The sequence below is a fragment of the Elephantulus edwardii genome, unplaced genomic scaffold (assembly GCF_000299155.1).
Source record: "Elephantulus edwardii isolate Elephantulus edwardi_28Jun2011 unplaced genomic scaffold, EleEdw1.0 scaffold00166, whole genome shotgun sequence".
Lineage (NCBI taxonomy): Eukaryota > Metazoa > Chordata > Mammalia > Macroscelidea > Macroscelididae > Elephantulus > Elephantulus edwardii.
Window position 1 is genome coordinate 741,530 of NW_006399916.1, and position 19,890 is coordinate 761,419.

The 19,890-nt window shown below is 43.6% G+C and overlaps 1 protein-coding gene across 2 annotated transcripts in view; it reads left to right on the forward strand.

The window, feature by feature from the left end:
* SYN2 (synapsin II) overlaps positions 1-19,890 on the forward strand; it is a 271,323-nt gene that overhangs the window by 236,368 nt on the left and 15,065 nt on the right. For both annotated transcript variants that reach the window (XM_006895368.1, XM_006895367.1), the window contains 3 exons: positions 2,638-2,712; positions 3,164-3,266; positions 6,341-6,490. In XM_006895368.1, coding sequence (XP_006895430.1) covers positions 2,638-2,712; positions 3,164-3,266; positions 6,341-6,490 — 328 coding nt within the window. The remainder of the gene's footprint in view (positions 1-2,637; positions 2,713-3,163; positions 3,267-6,340; positions 6,491-19,890) is intronic.

The window sequence follows — 19,890 nt, forward strand, 5'->3', positions numbered from 1 at the left end:
TTTCCTTCAAAGCAGCTTGAAATTATTCCTTCATCATCATAGGCTCTTGCTCAAATGTTATTTCATTAAATTCTTCTGTATCTGCCAATTCCTTTTGATACAGTGGCTCAGTATATTCCTTCCATCTTCTTTTGATACCTCCTGGATCATTTAACATTCTGCCTAAAGCATTCTTGATTATAGCAACTCGAGGTTTGAATTTGTTCTTCAGTTCTTTGAACTTAAGAAATGCTGAATGAGTTCTGCCCTTTTGATTTTCTGACTCTAGCTCCTTGCGCATTTCATTGTAATATTTTGCTCCGTCATTCCATGCTGCCTTTTGGACTCTTCTGTTCAGCTCCTTAGTGTCTTGAAATCTTCCTTGTGCTTTGGCTTCTCTACGTTCCAGTGCAGTCTTCAGAGTTTCTTCTGACATCCATTTTAGTCTTTTCTTCCTCTTCTGTCTTTGTGATGACTGTTTGCACTCTTCCTGGACGATACATTTGATATCTCATCTGGTCTTCGCTCATTAGTGTTCAAGGCCTCAAACCTGTTTAGAGAATATTTATTTCTCTTTTTTGATAAGGAACCTTCAGATATATGAGGACATGCTTAGGTACTCTCAGAGTCTTTCTGCCACCCCTCTAAACATTTGGTGATACCCGTGTTCTTATCTTGTCAAAAGCCACAGCAAGTTTTGGAATTCTTTCCTGCTTCCCCAGCCCTCTTCTTGAAGAACCTTGTGATATCCATGCTTGGTGGAAGCAAGGTGCTGTTCCTCCCTCCACTCTCAGTAGAGACTAGATGAGCCCTTCCAGGGAGGTTGTAGGCTTATCTCTGAATGACTGTTCAGGGTCCCTTCTACTCTTATATGCCCAGGCAACCTGTGAGGTGGTCTGAGCCTGCTTCCTGGCTGGAGAAGGTAAGGAGTAAACCCTAAAGGAATTTTGTGAACTCTAAAGTTTCATGCAGATCTGGGGTGTAGTTACTATTTGCTAAGTTGCTTAGACCCTATTTGTATATAATGGCTCTGTACTGGAAGTGAATGAATTCCCTGTTCTGTCTCTGAGGAGCTCAAATCTGGTGTCAGGAACACACTTATAAGTCACCAGTGTTGTTGACTATATGCTACTTTTATTATATGCTACTTTTGTGTTTATACTCAGGGTTTGAAAACTACTCAGCTGTTGTATTTCTTTTTCTGAGCTAAGTAGTAGAGTGTAGGGTAAAGAGCATAACACTGACTGAGCCAGGAGATCTGGATTTTTATCTCATAGCTACTTTGGGGGAGCTCTAGTGACATAGTGGTAAGAAGCTGTGCTGCAATTCTGAAGGTATGTAGTTTGAGGCCACCAGCCAGTCCGTGGAAGAAGGATGGGCAATCTTTTCCCATTCAATTAACTGCCTCTGAAAACCTTCTGAAGGGTCAGTTGGTTTCAACTCTACGGTACACAAAAACAACAACAACAACAACGGCTGCTTTGATGAGGATGGCATACAACCTTGGACAAATGTATGTAATTTATTTGAGCGCCATCTCATAGAGCAGAGACAGAAATTCTAACTTTCTCGCAACAGAGATGTTTAAGTGAGACTATAGTGAGGAGCTTACCGAGAAGGAAAGTGATCAGTGATGTACAAAGGTGAGGAGTTAACCCCATCAGTTGACTTACCAGACAACTCCAGAGCTCTGAAAACTAGGGGAGTTTCTTACTATCTTAGGTCTCTGGGAATGATGTTTCTGGAAAATATTGATGGAGATTAACACATGCAATCTCCTAACAATCTGAGTGATGGAGATGGATGAGGACAGGACTTTATCAATGAGGTTAGAAGGAATCTTCTACCCCGAAGTCCTTCCCCTCCTCTTCACTGAATCTGAGTGAAGATTGATCATGCAAGAAGGTACTTTTGTGGCTTATAGGGTTTGTTTTCTTATAGGTTTTTTTAACCTCTGTCAGTTGGTTCTCGTAAGCTAGGTGAAGTCACTCAGCTAGTTAAGAACAAATGCAGAACCAGAGATGTGTCTCTCTGCCTCCTCTTTAGTCCCAGCTACCTGATTCCCACATGTGCTCAGGATGAGGCTGAGGAGGCACAATAGAGCAGGTGGCTGCTTGATGCCCTCAGCTCTATTTAACTGAAAAGACAGCTTACAAACACGTTAACAGACTTGCCCAGAGTTGTGTTGCTAATATTGTGGATCCTCGATATTAGCTGTTGAATGACTGAATGCATGAGGCAATAAGAATACCATAGGAGGTCTCAGGCTCAATGAAATTGAAATTGTGTATACTGAACAAACAGAACAGATACTGAGCAAGTTAGCTCTGGAATCAAGTGACTGACAGACATAAGACTTAAGTCTTTTGTACATGTAAAAGTAATTATAGTCAGGATTGCAAATGAGGTGTAGGAACTCAATGCAGAACATCAGTGCTCATGTTTGAAAAAATCAGGGAAGGTTCTTCTGTGAAGGAGAGATGGGCATTGCAGGTGGTGCACCTGGGTGGTAGGTAGGCTGAGAAGCCAGAGCCTTAGGCTCTTTGTAGGAGCAGTACATGGGGAAAGCAGCCATTAGCTACAATTCTGGAAGATTCTAGCTCTCCTCTTACTGATATGGCTTGTCACCTGTCCTGATCTGGGGGGACCTTGTTGCAGGAGGACCTCCATCTCAGGGAACTGGAAGACAAACACAGGCTCTGCAATGCTGGAACAGATCGCCATGTCAGACAGGTGAGTGGAGGGCCCTTACCCAGCTAGAGAGACTTCCACAGATGAAGGGATTTCTGAAATCAGCCTTGCCTAAAGGGAGCCTCTGATAACAGAGAAAAGAAAGCATGCATGTCCATGCAGCCAGTTAGCAAGATCAGACAAGCCTGGGTTATGTGCTAAAGAATGACGATAAATACCATATACACTCCAAAGAAGGAGTAATTGGTGTAGGTTGGAGTTAACCAAAAAAGACATCCTGGAGGTGGTGAAACAGAACTGCTCTGGGCCTGGAAAGATGGGCAGGCTCTGAAGAGCAGACAGGAGGGCACTATAGATAAAAGAATGACCTTAATGAGGAGAGGGAGGGATGTAAAAGGGATGAAAGAGGTGGAGGGACCAAGATGTGCTTGAGCAGTGGCAGACTCAATAGGCATTAATGCCCAGGGCTCAGGATACTTCCTGTTCCCTCTAGGTACAAGATGTGGGTAGACACCTGCTCTGAGATGTTTGGAGGCCTGGACATCTGTGCTGTCAAAGCTGTACATGGCAAAGATGGGAAAGACTACATTTTTGAGGTAAGTCTGGCTCGAGGAGCATCTCAGAGACAGCCACCAATGCTGGAGGCTAAGTTTTTATTTGAGAATTCTATGGGAAGCCTAGGAGTTCTAGTGGCCTAGTAGTAAGAAGCTGTGCTGCAATCCTGAAGGCACGTGGTTTGAGGCCACCAGCTATGGGAGAACGATAGACAGTCTACTCCCGTGCAAGTAACTGCCTCTTAAAAACTACCAGAGGGTCAGTTATGGGTTGGTTCCGACTCTCTGATATGCAACAACAATGGGGATCTAGACTGCATATGAGTTAACGTCTTCTTGGCCCCAGATAGGTTAAGCCTGCATAGCAAGATTGCTTTGCCACTGGGGAATCACTGCTGTCAGCTGATTAGACTGACCAACAACTTGTTGTAGTGGTGGTGTTAGGTACCATTGAGTCAACTGTAACCCTAAGCGACCCTATGATAGCAAATTTGTACCTTGCCGTGCCCTGTGCCAGCCTCATCATCCTGAGATGAGGATCAGACCTCTCACCAGATGTTCCTGTCTGTGCCATGACAGGACAGGAGACAGATCTGACTTCATATGGGGTTTCCTTCTATACTTGAGCCATTGTTACAGTCACTGTGTCATCATTCTGTCTTATTGAGGGTCTTCCTCTCTTCACTGACCCTCCACCTTTCCAAGCATGATGTCTTTTTCTTAGAACTGGCCCCTCCTGACAACATATCCAAAGTATGTGAGATGAAGTCTTACTATTCTTACCTTTAAGGAGCACCCTGGATGCACATTTTCCAAGACGTACTTTTGGCAGTCCATTAAATATTAATACTCTTCTCCAACACCATAACTCAAAGGCATCAATTTTTATTTTGTCCTTCCCATTATCTGGTTTCCAGGTGCATAGCAAGTAATTGAGAAGACCTTGTATGGGATCAGATGCACCTTAGTGTTTAAACTGATATTGTTTGTCCTTGGAACCTTGGAGAGGTCCTTAATAACAGATTTGTAGGAGATAACATATCTAAAGGGTTTAGGCAGGAAGTGTAAAAAGAGCAAGCGCTGCATAAGGAAAGCGATATCTGACTTTCACCAACTCCACAAGGTGGAACTGTCCCTGTCAACAACACAAAACCATTTCTCTTAAGGTCAGATATGCCCCCCACGCTCCTATACTTCTTTTATTATAATCCCAAACACCAACCTTCTGCTTTACTGGGTCCAAAATTTGTTGTGATATCTCACAGACCATACAGAACCATATTAGGAAAGTCAAAAGGCTGTAATTCAGGTTAGTGTTGTTGTTGTTAGATGCTATCAAGTCAAGTACGTCCCATAGCCACCCTATGAACAACAGATCTGAACCCTTTGCCATCCTTACAATCTCTGACACTCTTGAGCCCATTGCAGCAGTCCCTGTGTCAATCCATCTGATTGAGGGTCTTCCTCTCTTCCTCTCTTGCTAACCCTTCACCTTTCCAAGTTTGATGTCCCTTTCCAAAGGATACTCTCTCCTAGCAATATGCCAAATAATGTGAGGAGAAGCTTTATCTTTGTGTCCAAGGAACACTTTGACTGCACTTTCTCCAATATATATATTTGTTCTTTTGGCAGGTTAGTAGCAGAATACAATCACTCAATCAGATCCACTGCTGACTTACTCACAGGTGCCGCATGGCTTTAGTCCACTCCTGCCAACTGTGGCTTCCTCCTTCCCAAGTCCTCCAACAAACATGAGCAATAGCTCGTAGCTATTGCTCCTCCATGAGGTAGCAGTCCCAAAGTCAACTCCATCTCATGTTGGGTCTCTGGTACTCACCTTCAGCCCTGACTGCTGCTGCTGGTGTAAGAATCTATGGCCCCGAAGGGCATGCGTTGCATGCCAGCTTCTTTTTTGGTGGTGAGATTCTCAAGTTCTGCTACTAGATCTGCTCAGTGTAATAGAGATACTAGCCAATCCCCTTGTGGACAAGCTAACGTGCTCTATTCTCAACTTCCCACCCATCTACATGTCAAAGTCAGTCAATGGCAACAGAAGCCATTTGAAGAATAAATCCTTAATGGCCTATTGCCATTCCTCTGGAGAAGAGTATAGTATTTTTGACTATTCTCATTCTCACAAAATTGACCTTGAGACTCACTAGATTCAACATGTTTTTTTCAGGTTTGAAAACTGAGCCTTATAGTTGTGAACATTTGCTCAAGGTCAATGAATCAGTCCTGGTCAATGAATTGGTGTCCTGGATTAAGGAAGTCCTTAGTATCTTCTTGGGCCTTGGAGACACATTATTCAGTTTGGTTTTCCAACAAAATTTACTGATTCTCCTCTCCTGTATTCAAGGGAAAGATAATGGCAGTATGAATATTTCACACACATTTCTGATGTTATCTTTCCAGGAGTCAGGAAAGGCTTCCTTAAGGACTTGGTAGTATTCCATAGTACTCATGTCAGAAGCCTAAAATAGCCTTTAGAATCTCCTCTGTGATATTAATTGGATTTAATCTAGAGGATTACCTCTCTCTGGGTAGGCACAGTTTTCATATTTATAAAGGAGAGAGGTTGCTATAAAGTCTGTGATCCAAGTAAAGCAAAAACTTCCTACAGGAGGCAAGTATTGTTCTGGACTTTGAAAGGTGGGAAGGATCAGGATTGATGGTGAAAGAGAAAAGGCAGCGTGCCAAATCAGAAGCAAAGGCAGGAATCCAGTCATGTAATGAGCAGAGTATATCTGGAGACAGCGATGGGTAGGAGAAAGGTCACAGAGATGAAAGCTGACTACTCTGATCCAGGGATATGAGGAACTGTGTTGACCAGATCTTTCTTTCTGTGTCCCTGTTTGTAAAATCTTTCAGCCATTATTCTTTAGTATCATTTTGTGCTGGTGTGGCTGAAGCTTGAGAGACAGGCCTGAGGCACAGGTTTGTAGAAGGAGAGAAGAAAGATCCTATTCTAGCAAAAAAACAGGCTTCAAATTGACAAAAATACCAGCATCATCTCCAGGTGATTTCTGCTGTCTTAACTCCTACCCATTCTAAAGACTGGACCAGGCCTTTTCTGTTTCTAGACTCTCTTCTTATGTGGCCACACTTTCCTCCAGGTCATGGACTGCAGTATGCCGCTGATTGGGGAGCACCAGGTAGAGGACAGACAGCTCATCACAGAACTAGTCATTAATAAGATGAACCACCTGCTGTCCAGGACCCCTGCCCTGTCTCCTCAGAGACCCTTAACCACCCAGCAGCCACAGGTAAGCATCTGGGAAGAAACTCAAAAGAGCCAAGACCCATTCCAAACTCCCTTGCTGTAGGCTTTGGGCTTAGAATGCAGTGGCATCAGATAGCCTCAGATTTGGGTAGGATCTGGGGAGACTTCTCCCTCTCCTTTTTCTTGCCTTCTATCTACTCAGAGGCTTAGCTATTATCCATACCTCTTGGAGAGAGAGTCCTTGTCACTAGCACTTTGCAGTAGGGAGCAAAAAACAGTCCAGGTATGAAGGGACACCTGGGCTTCTACTCCTAACAGGTGAAGCCTCCAGGAAAGAGGGACTGGATCAGACCTCTCACCAGATGTTCCTGTCTGTGCCATGACAGGACAGGAGACAGATCTGACTTCATATGGGGTTTCCTTCTTGAAAATCTACTGATCTGGGCGCTCCCATTAGGAATCTCTCCAGTGGGCTGTGGTGCCTGGCTCAGGGCTGATCCCATCACAAGACATGTGCCAGATCCAGGCTGAGCAGGACACCCATAGTGAAGCTCCTGAGGAGCGTTGGTACCTGTGGCCCCAGAGTGGGTCAGGGAGAATCAGGAACCAAGAGCCAGGAGTCTTTAATTCTACCCTTAAGATTCCTTTTTTTTTTTTTTTTTAAAAAAAAAAAAAAAGTACTGGTTTACTTATAGTGTTCTATACATTGCTTTCCACACTGGATCTTTCCCATTTCCTATTTCCACCCTTCCCTCCACCCATCAAATTGTGCAACCCTATGATTACACCCTCCTCACCCCTTTGTTCCCACCTTTCCCACCTTGGATCCTCATACACGTTTCACAATAATGGTCCTATACCACACTTGTCCCTATATGACTGAGTGAGTTCACATAGTATAACGCTCTCCAGTCCCTCCCAAGTTAGGTAGTAATTTACAAAATCATTGCTCCTGAATGCTGTGTAGTATTTTATCATGTCTAAAACATATTCCAGCTCTTCTCTTCACTGTGCTTTTGTATAATGAAGTAGTAAGAATCTGTTACTGAGTCATACATTAGTTCTGCCCTAAAAAGATGTGTAACTTTGGGGGAAAACGGGCTTACATTTTACCTATTTGTGAGTAAGAATTCTCTCTGAAATCTTTCCTTCAAAACCTGGTTTAAATAAGGAGATAGACTAGAATAGGGTGTGAGAACCTGAAGAACCTGAATCCTTCATTTATTAGATTTGTGACTTGAACAAGGGCCTTTTCTGTGTCTCATTAGAGATTATATCAGTCTCTCTCTTACAGTGTTGTTGTTGTTATTGAATTGAGTATGATTCCCAGCACTATGAACAACAGATCTGAACCCTATCCTGTCCTGCGCCAGTCTCATCATCTCTAACTCACTTGAGTTAGTCACTGTGCAGTCAGTTTACGTGGTTGAAAGTCTTCCTGTCCTTCGAGTTCGTCCATGTGGTTGAAGGTCTTCCTGTCCTTCACTGATCTTTTCAAGCATGATGTCCCCCTCTAAAGAATATCCTCTCCTACCAACATGCTGAAATTACGTGAAATGAAACTTTGCCATCCTTGCCTTCTAGGAGCAATCTGGCTACACAGGGTTGCTACAGGAGTTAAATGAGATTTTAGAAAAACCCAACTGCTATCGAGTTGATTCTGACTCACAATGAACTTCCATCAAGTTTCCAAGGCTGTGTATCTTTGCACAAAGAGACTTCCCATCTTTCTTTGGTGAAACATCTGGTAGATTCGTACTGATGACCTTTGTTCACATAATACATCTAAATTATGGCATCTAAACTCAAACTCATTGCTATACGGTCAGACTAATTCTACAGTTTCTCAGGGTTGTAAGTCACAAAAGAAGAGACTGTACATCTTCCTCTCTTGGAGCCACTGGTTGATAAGAACCACCAGACTGGGGAGAACTTTGGGTTGGGTTACCATGCAACTCAGTGTAGACTATGCCACCAGAATGCCCTAAAATACGATGTGTTGTTTTTGTTGCTGTGTACCATCAAGTTGGAACTGAACCATACCTGACCTTCTGGTGGGTTTTCAGAGGCAGTTAATCACATGGGAGGATACTGACCATCCTTTTCCCACAGAGCAGGTGGCGAACGTAAACTGTGTGTCTTCAGGATCACAATGCAGCTTCTTGACACTAGGTCACATGTTAAATGCTGTCAAGTCAACTCTGACTCATATGACCCTATATACGACAGCTCTGAACCCTGCTCTATCCTGAGCCAATTTCATTGTCTTCAATACACCTACCCCATTATCCCAGTCACTGAATTAAACCATCTCATCTAGGGTCTTCTACTCTTGTGCTTTCCCTCCACCCTTCCAAACATGATGTCCCTCTCCAAGGATTTGTCCCTCCTTACAACATACCCAAAGTATGTTAGATGGAACTTAAAAATCCTTACTTCCAAGGAGCAGTCTGGTTTCACCCTATCCAGGACTGACCTGATTGTTTTCTTAGCAATCCGTGGTACTCTTCCATACTCTTCTCCAGCACCACAATTCAAAGGCATAGATTCTTTTTCGATGGTCCTTAGTCGTTGTCCAGCTCTCTGGTGCACAACAGGTAATTGTGAAGACCATGCTCTAGGCCACCTTAGTCTCTAGACTGACATCCTTGTTCTTCAGTACTCTGGAGAGGGCCCTGACAGCAGATTTTCCCAGTGAAATTCATCTTATGACTTCCTAACTGCTACCAAGAGTGTTGATTGTGGAGCCATGCAAGCTGGCCCAGTGATGAGGATCTTTGTTTGTGTAGGTTGTTAATGAGTCTTCCTCCAGTCCTGATGCCACATTCCTCCTCATAGAGCCCAGCCTCCCAGATGACCTATTCTGCATATAGATTGAAAAGGTATGGAGATGGGATACATCCCCAATGCACTGCTTTCCTGATTTTGAGCCTTGCTCTGTTCTGATGACTACCTCCTAATTCAAGTACAGGTTTAGTATAAGCACAATTAAGTGTTCTGGGATTCCCATTCTTCTCAGAGTTAGCCACAGTTTGTCAAATGTCATTGCATAGTCAATGACACACAGTCTTCTTCAGCCAAGATCCATCTGACATTGGCTATAATGTCCCTAGTGCTGCGGCTCCTCTAAACCCATCCTGCACATCTGGCAGTTCTCTGTTGAACTGCTGTTCCAGTCCTTTTTGTATAATTTTCAGCAGGATCTTGCTTGCATGTGATATTAATGATATTGTTCAGTAATTTCCACACTCTTGTCGGGTCACCTTCTTTCGAACTGGAATAGACATGGATCTTTTCCCATCAGTTGGCCAGGTGGTTATCCTCCAGATTTCTTGACACAACCTGGTGAGCGTGTCCATGTCAGCATCAGTTTGTTGAAATATGTTGGTTGGTATGCTGTCAATTCCTGGGGCCTCGAGTTTTGCCAGTTAAGAGCAGCTTGAACTTCCTCCTTCATCACCAAAGGCTCTTGATCATATATTATTTCAGTGTCAGCCAATTTATATAATATATATATATATATATATATATATATATATATAGTGACTCTATGTGTACTCCTTCCATCTTCTTTTATTGCTTCCTGGATTATTCAGCACTCTTAAGTACTGCAACTGGAGGCTTGAATTTGTTCTTCAATTCCTTCAGCTTAAAAAGTGCTGAGCAAGTCCATCCCTTTTGATTTTCCAAATCCAGCTCTTTGCATATTTCATTATAATATTATGCTTTGTCTTCCCATGATGCCCTTTGAAATCTTCTGTTCAGCTCCTTCATTTCTTGATTTCTTCCCTTTGCTTTGGCTTCTCAGCACTGTAGTGCAATATTCAGAGTCTCTTCTGACACCCATTTTGGTCTTCTTCCTTCATCTTTGTAATGACCTTTTGCATTTTTCATGGATGATATCCTTGATATTATCACATAGCTTGTCTGGTCTTTGCTCATTATTATTCAGATACTCAAACCTGTTCCTGAGATGGTCTTTAAATACATGAGGGTTTGACTCAAGGTCAAACTTTGGTTCTTGTGGATTTGGTTTTATTTTAACTTCAATTTGAACTTGCATACAAGTAGCTGGTGATCTGATCCACAATTGGCACCTGGCATAATTTTCACACCTGATATTGAGCTTCTCCAATGATTGGTCCCACATAATTGGTCCCAATCTAATTCCTGTGTAGGCCATCAGGCGAGGTCCATGTGGTTAGTCACCATTTTTGTTTCTTATGAAAGGTATTTGCAATTAATAAATCATTGATTATACAGAATTCTGTCATTCTGTCTCCAGTCTCATTTCTGCCACTAAGTCCATGTTTCCTTCCTACCGCATCTTCCCTGTTCTCAACTTCTGCATTCCAGTCATCCAGTATTACTAACTGTATCTTGGTTGCATGTTTGATCAGTTTCCAGTTGCAACATATTTCCTACTAATTGCTCTGTAAATTTAGTGTTACTGGTACCAAGAGTTAACACATTTGACCACTGACCAAAAGTTTGGAGGTTCCAGTAAGCCGTGGAAGAAAGGCTTGACGATTTCTTTTTGAAAAATGAGCCATTGAAAATGCTATAGAGAACAGATCTACTGTGCTAGACGTGACGTCCTCTAGAGTCAGCATATGTCCATGACAGTTGGTTACTTTGTAAGCAGCCTCTGGGCTTGGGTTCCTTTTAGGCTCAGACTTTGAGATCACTCTTCCTTCTTCTGAAGACCGAGGCCTCACTGAGCGTTACACCCTGCAGTCTGTAACTCAATTCCACAAGTCCTCAGGAAGGAAGGCGAGGAAGTGGGCAGTAGGAAGCCTTACAATGGGGAGAGGGCTCTGGATTACTTAGAATAGCAGTTACTTAGGTGTCTCTTCTCATCCTCTGAATATCAGAGAATCATAGCACAAAAATGTAGTTGGTACTTAACGGCAAAAATTCGGAGGTCCAACTTTCGAATGCATAGAAAGCAATTGAAAAGACTGTGATTTAGAACAGGTGCACTTTATTTTTCAACTACATCGTTGTCCTTTAGCACTTTGGAAGGTCCTTGACAGCAGATTTTCCCAGTGCAACATGTCTCTTGATTTCCTAACTGCTGCTACCAAGAGTGTTGATTGTGAACCGAAGTTGTTGATTTCTGTTGTTGTTGAGCCGACTCAGCAACTCTATGAACAAAAGGCCTGAAGCCTTTCTATAACTATCACTATTTATCTCATAAAGTTTCCAGAGGCATGTTATTTAGGAAGTGGATACCAATCGAAGTAAAATGAAATAATTGAAAACCTCAGTCTTTTCTCATGATATTGTCTCTTGGTCCAGTGGCAAGGATTTTTTGGTTTTGATGTTGAATTATAATCCATATTTTTTCTTTGATATTTTTTAGTAAGTGCTTCAAATCTTCTTGACTTCTGCAAGCAAGGTGTGTCACCTGCACAGATATGTACTTAATTGAGGTGTTAAAAAGCTCTTCATAGTTAAAAATCCTATCCAAGCCTGTCATTAGGTGTTATAGTTTTGTCAATCTGATAAAGCCAAGATGCCTGGGTCCTAGTCCTGCTTATTAGTCAGCACTGTCCCTCAAAGATGGGATTGGCCCTACTCTAGAGAAGGAGTGTCAGGTGACCCCTCCCCTGCCTTTTAATAGTGAGAAAAGCAGAACGTGCCCTGCAGCCTGTGTACAAGATCCTGACAGCTCCCTAGACAAGGTAAACAGAAGTGGGCTGCTCCAGATTTCTGTGAGGGGCCAGCTACTTCTATAAAGGAGCATAATTCTCTCTCAGCCATCTGCCAAGGAAGTAGATCTAAACTACAAGGAAGAAACTGAGAACTGGGAAAACCAGGCTTAGCCCTGCCCTTGCCAATGACTCCTCAGTGGACCCTGGACAATTTATTTCCATTTCTTTACTTTGGTATCTTTGGGTAGAAAATGAAGGGATTACAAAAATGAGCAATATTTAGATTATTAAAAAATAATTTTTGACTTGTTGTTGTGTTGTTATTGTTATGTGCCATCAAGTGGCCTGTGGCTCATGGCTACCCTATGTATAGCAGCTCTGAAGCCTGCCCTGTCCTGAGCCAGTCTCACTGACTCCGCCACACCAACCCCCATTGCCCCAATTACTGTATCAGTCCATCTCTTCCTCTCTTGCGCTGTCCCTCCACCATTATGAGCACGATGTTCTCCTCCAAGGAACAGTCCCTCCTGGCCATGGGCCCAAAGTATGTGAGACAGAGCTTCAAAATCCTAGCCTCCAAGGAGAAACTTAGTTTTATCCTCTCCAAGACAGACCTATTTTTTTCTCTTTGCAGTCAATTATATGTTCAAGACTGTTCTCCAGCACCCCAACGCAAAAGCATTAATTTTTCTTCTGTTATCTTTAGTAACGGTCTAGCTCTCTGACTCATAGCAAATAATTGTGAAGACCATGGCCTGTATCAGGCACACCTTGTTCTCTATACTGGCATCGTTACTTCTCAGTACTCTGGAGAGGTCCCTGTCAGCAGATTTTTCCCAGTGCAATTCGTCTTTTGATTTCCTGACTGCTGGTGCCAAGAGTGTGGATTGTGGAGCCGAGCAAGCTGTAATTGCGAACAACCATGTTGTTGTTGTTGTGTACCACAGAGTTGGAACCCATGCATAGCTGACCCACTGGCAGGTTTTCAGAGGCAGTTAATTGCTCAGGAGGAGATTGCTCATCCATCTCTCACAGAGTAGCTGGTGTCCTCAAACCACGTGCCTTCAGGATTGAAGCATGGCTTCTTGCCACTAAGCCACCAAGCAATGTTTAATTACAGAGAAATGTCACACAAAAATTTTTTCTATCCCACAGCTTCTCTTTGGAACAGATCCCTTATTTTAATAAACATTAAATATTGCAATTTAAAGATTTTTCAAGAGAAGGTTATAATGTATCAGAGTCAAAGTGGGAAGGAAGCATGGTGAAAAATGGAATTTCCCTTAAGATAGAGAAATCCCAGTGACCTTTGCTTAGCCCTACAGTTGGAGCTCCAGCAGGCTTGTGGAATAGTTGCCATGGCAGGAGACAAGGCATTCAGGTCCTAGTTCCCATTCTACCTTGAGGTGTGTGGCCTTGTAAGTAATTTCTCATCCCTAAATCTCTGTTTTCTAATCTATAAATTGAAGTTAAATTAGGTCATCTCTAGAGTCTTTCCTTGGAAAAATCACATGATTAAGTTAATCTTGCAGATATTTCTCAAGTGCCTTGTAAGTCAAGGCTATGCTTACTGTCCCCATGTTCCTCTCACTAGCACAGGCCTACCTTAGAATCTGTGCTTAACATTTGTTTAGAAGTCAGTGCTTAGAGGTCTATGGTAAGGAATGAGATACAGGCCCTGAGCAAAAGTTGTCAATAATTTAAATTGAAAGCATGATCGAATCAGCGGAGGCTTCAGCCAATCTTGAGATGACGTCATCTTGTTCCATCCCCCTTAGCATAGTGCCGCAGCCAGCCATGAAGCCATGAGTCCATCTACCATGGCTCCAGATGCTGGCATGTTGCCTGCCAGTGGTTATGATGGAGACATTGCTAACATCATGGCTTCAGGCCTATTGGACCACCCCCACGTTTGCCCGGAGTCTCACATCTGGCCTGCTTCCGGAAACTTCCCCTTCATGAAGCTGCTTCTAAGAGCCCCCTCTTCATTTGTGAGCAAGCAACCTGCCTCCTCCTTTTTGGTTTGAAGTATCTTTTCTCTATCACCACTTTCTCCTTTTCCATCAGATTTTCACACCAGCACACAAATATTTCCCATTTAAAGAGGAATCAACAGAAACAGAGACCTCTCCCACCTCCATACTCCCTTCCAACCACTGTTCTTTCTCTCTGCTTCCCTGCACAGAAAGCCTTCTTGAAGAATTTTGGTCCCCATATCCCCATCATCCATTCCTATTCTCTCCTTAGCCTATCCTGTCAGCATTACACTGAAATTGCTTGTCAAAGTCACCATCTTGTCACACAGTCCAGTAGTCACTTTTGTTCTCATCCTACGTGACTTTTTAGTGACATTTAACACAGGTGACACTCCCTCCCTAAAACATTTCCTTTGTAGGACTGTGTGCCTCCTCCCTTGCCTTAATGATGATCTCAGGCATCACTATTTATTTCCAGCCGTGACCACTCCTTGGAACTGCAGTTTCACATTTTTAAGACCTGCTTCATATCTTTATTTCAGTGTCAAAACCAAATACTCACTGCAGTCACGTTGATTCAAACTCAAGCCTCCATCTAGTTTCCAAGGAACTCCTTATGGGGCATCTGCCCATCAGTGGAGTCAAACTGATTACCTTTTGATGCACATAACACATTCTGCCACCAGGGCTCCTTTCAACAATCTCAATCTCTTTACCATCTATCATGATGCTGCCAGTTGGCCCAATGGTGAGAATATTTGTTTTCTTGATATTCAGCTTCAAACGTTATTGAAAGCTGAAGTCTTTGTCCTTCTTCAGCAAATGCCTCAGGTCCTCTTCAGTTTCAGGAAGCAAGTTTGTGTCATCTATATAGCACAGATTGTTGATGATTCTTCCTCTAATCCTGATGCCACATTCTTCCTCATAGAGCCCAGCCTCCCGGATGATCTATTCTGCATATAGATTGAGAATGCATCCCTGGTGTACACCTTTCTTCCTTAATAATCTCCAATTTTTCTAATTCATTACTTTTCACATTCTACGTTCCAATCACTAGGGTCTGTTTGCAACTGTTCCTCTTCCTTTGTGATTCCCAGTACAAAGGTTCAGCCTCCAGTGCCATATCTGCTAGTCTAATCTAAGTGTGCTTTTTAAGTACTGTTTTAAGTGTGCTTTTGTTATGTACTCTTATTTCGCAAGTGGATGGCCAATCCTTCTCCCTAGTCTTTCTTTCTTAGTTTGGGACTCAGCTTTAGAGCAATATTTGACAGATAAGCATTTTATTCAAAAGATCTGATGAAAGTATTCAGGTGTTGGTCCCGGGACCCACCTCTTCAGCACACCTTCACCCCACCCTGCCAGCAACCAGCTCAATTCCCTTTCCTTACCCATCCTACGTTTCCCATTCCCTGCCTCCAGACCATTCTAGTGTGATTGCTCCCACCTTCTCTGGTTTCCCATTTCCTTTCCACTCCCCTGTGATATTGGTGTTCCTGGTGCAGGTGAAGTTTCCAAAGGCAGGCTCAGCCTCCACTTGGGTTGACAGTATAACTCCTTAACACTATGCCTGTAGAACAATTGAAGTCTAGTAGCATGGGAAGGAGGGCGCTCCACAGGAGAAGGATGGGCAATTTCCTCCTCCCTTGCAATGAACTGCCCCTGAAAACCCACCAGAGGGTCAGGTATGGGTTCGTTCCAGCTCCATGGTACACAATTACAACAACAGCATGGGGAAGGGATGGCAGAAGCAAACAAGGAGCTCATGGGATGGACTCAGTCTGATTCCTGTGTATGTTAGAAGAAGAATGATAGTAAGAGGCCTCAACTATCTGGAAACAGGGTTTTCAGACCCTCCTTTGGGTTTTCAGAAGCAATAAATCACCTGGGACCAGACTGCCCATCCTTCTCCTGAGTAGCAGAAGTGGATTTGAACTGCATGCCTTTGGGATTGCAATGAAGCTTCTTACCAGTAGACCACCAGAGATCCCTGGAATTAGCGAAGTGGTAAAGCCTGGCCTGGCTGACTACAGCTTAGCTTTAACCCAGCTGAACTGCCAGCCATGTTGTTGTTGTGGTGGTAGTGTTTAGCGTCATTGAGTTAAGGAAAACTCATAGCAACCCTATGAAAAAGAGACCTGAGCCCTGTCAAGCCCATTGTTGTAGTCACTGTGTCGATACATCTCATGGAGGGTCTTTCTCTCTTTCACTAACCCTTTACCTTTCCAAGTATGATGCCCTAGCAACATGTCCAAAATATGTGGAATAAAGATTTATCATCTTTACCTCCCAGGAGCTTTCTGCTTCACTTTCTCCAGGACATATCTGTTTGTTCTTTTGGCAGTCCATGGGATATTCAGTGCTTTCCTCCAACACCACAACTCAAAAGCATCTGTTCTTCTTCTATCATTGTCCTCTATTGTTGGCTTCTATTCATTGTCCAGTTCTCAGATGCTGAGCAAGTGATTGACGAGACAATGGCCTGAATCAAGCACACTTCAGTCTTCAGACTGACATCACTGTTTGTCAGTACTTTGTAAACGTTCTTGACAGCACACTTGCCCAATACGATATGTCTTGACTTTTTGACTGTTGATACCAAAGTTGCTGTTTGTGGATCTAAGAAAGATGGCAACTTCAGTCTTTTCTCCATCATGACATGTCCAGGGATGAAAATCTTTGTCTTCTTGATATAATCCCTGTTGAAGGCTGAAGTCCTTAATCTTTTGCAGCCAAGTATTTCAAATCCTCAATTTCAGCAAGGACTATTGTGTCATCTGCATATCATAGATTATTCACAAGTCTTCTTCTGATTCTGATGCCACAGAGTCTAGCTTCATGGAGTATTTGTTTGTGGAATAGGAATGGAGAAATGGTAAAACCCTGGCGCCAGCCATAAGAGACACTGAAAGTTTACTGAAACCAGTCTTTAGGGGGACTGTTCTCAGGGTGGCAGTGACACCTGGTGGCCATTGAGGGCAAAACCCTCCAGGCTAAATTCTCTCTAAATTCTGCCTTTCCCTCCCATGTGTGCTGGCCTCTGGGATCTGAGCTAGCCTGCCTTTTAGGAGCTCCTGGACTGCCAAAAGAACAAATAGCAGATATGTCTTAAAAGGGGTGCAACCAGAGTTCTCCTTGGAAACAAGGATAGAAAAGCTTTGTCTCATATTTTAGATATGTTGCTAGAAGAGGGCGTTCCTTGGAAACGGACATCATGGTTGGAATAGTGGATGATCAGTGAAGGAGGAGAAGACACCCACCCCAATGAGATGGATTGACATGCTGACTGCAGCAATGGGCTCAAGAGTGTCAGAGATTATGAGGATGACACAGGATAGGACAGGGTTCAGGTCTGTTGCTCATAGGGTCACTATGTCTTGTACTTGACCTGATGACACCTAACAACAACTACAACAGAGTGTATACTGTTCTGAGATTCCAAGGGACTAGGGAAGAGGCAGGGGGCCAAAGCCTCCTCTCCTGTGACTAGTCTCTGTTTACTTTCCCTTACACTGTTCTCAATCCTTTTACTTTTCTGTAAAGTCTTTCAAAATCAAGGGATTGAATTTGTAAGCAAAAATCTCAGATTTGAATTGACTGAGAGGAATTCTGGTCCCTTTGCTGCACATGTAGGTGCACTCCTAGGTGTAAAGGTATACTCCTTGATATACACTTGACGTCCACACTGCAGATGAGTATTTTCCTCCACCCATTGTGCTCATAAGAGAAAAACCAGGAGACTGAACATTTAGCAGATCTGTTCTAAAGGAACAGTAAACGTTAAAGGAACAGCAGGTGACTAGCAGTGATCTCAAGAAGTACATGATTTTTTTTAGCTCGCTGATGGCTGTCATGCAATATACATAGTATTAAAAGGCAAACCTCCGGAGACAAGCTTAGTTAGGCCTGGGGTAAGGAGTACACTGTGGCACCAAGAAGTGGCTGTTCTAGCTAGTGGCATGCGCCTCTCACAGCATGTTGATGTGCAAGCTCCAGGGAGCAAATGTGCTTCCTCTCAGACATCCAGAAGGGATGGCTCAGAGATGGAACACTTGCAGCTGGTCCACTTCAAAATCTCCTCACAGTTCTCAGTTGCTGTGCCCAGGATAAAGTTCAGAGCTGAAGGAGGGCTGCCTTGGGCCCCTAAGGAGACCAGTCATGTTTAATGGCTCTCTGGTCCACAGAATGACTTAGTTCCAGCCACAAAGCCTGGTAAAAATGGACCAAGGCTAGAAGAGCTTTCACTGGAAACCTAAAGAGAAGCCCTGCACATAGAAGGGAGGCTACAGCTGTTCCTCAGATCCCAGACCTGGGAATAAGCCGGCCTCATTTGAGTTTCGAAGACATAAATTTAGGACAAATGAAAGACTTTCCTGCTTCCCACAGCAGGCTGACATTGGGGAGTTTGTTCCCCAGTGAGCATAAGCTGAGAATTTGAGATGTGAGGCAGGTTCAGATAAAGTCACTGGTGATTAGATCCCTCAGCAGACTATTAAGGGAAATTGACTATTTTGGAAGCTGTCCTAACTTTTAAAGGACATCTTTAATCACTTGAAGCTGACATTCTGACCTTGGGTAACCTGGCCCTTGCTGACCCCACAGGAGCCATTCACTGCCCCTGTGAGACAAGTCCAATGTCCTTGGGTTATGAGGAAGCCCCGGCTCTTGCTGTCTTCAGAGGGGAGCAAGGAAGGAACAGTGTATCCTTGGGTGCCTTTATTTACTTCTGTGAGGAAAGAGGTACCACTGAGAACTGCAGAGGTGAAGCCAGAAAGACCTCCAAGGTGCTGACAAACATGATGTCCCCTTTGCACTGACTGAACCTTCAGCCTACAGCCCACATTCCTTCCCACTGCTTTATTCCCCCTGGGGTCCTAGACTGGGAGCTGGGCCTGGGGAGCTGATCAGAATAGTTGTGTTGCATGTCCAGCAAGGAGCTTGTCCTGGCCTCTTTCCTTGGGCCAGACCCTGGGACCCTTTCCCAATTTCCGGTCTCAGAAATGCTGAGCAAGCACAAGTCTTTCTCCTCAGTGGGAGTGGGGCAGCTGGGCTCAAGCCAGCAACTCTTGAGAGCTGACTCACTTACTTACTGTCTTTATTTCTTAGCTGGCCATCCTGCTGGGAGCTCAAACATGCTCTCCTCTCTCCTAACTTATCTGCTGAAGATGGCAGGAGAGAATTAAAGAATGTGCCTTTGACAGAAACCCACAAATCTACCCCTGTAGGTTTGGCTTCTCTTCCAAGCCAGTAGTTTCCTTTCCAATCACCTCAAAAGCTAATATTTACTATTTCTAATGAACTTTTCTGCATATGTATGGACTTTGCTCAGACCAAGTCTAAGGGTCATGGTTCAGCCTAGCCCTGCACCATCTGAATAGGCTGATTTTTTTTAACTCTTTACACACTGAAAGATGATAGGAAACCACCACAAAACACTTTCTCCACTGTGTTTCATTCCTTTGTATTTTTGTTTCTTAATATTTATCACAAACAGATTCATCCTGGAAAGGGTTAAACTGGGCGGCTCCCTGGAGGCAAGGATTCTGAGGCTCCCTCTAACATACTTTGGACATGTTGTAAGGAGAGACCGGTCCTTGGAGAGGTCATGATTGGGAGGGTGGAGGGATAGCACAGGAGGGGAAAGCCCTCTATGAGGATTGATTCAGTGACTGGGGGTAATCAGGATGGGTGTATCGGAGACAGTGCGATTGGCACAGGACAGAGCAGGGTTTAGGACTGTTGTACATAGGGTCGCTATGAGTCGCACGGCACATAACAACAACAACAAGAATATTTATCACTTAGATTTGTGG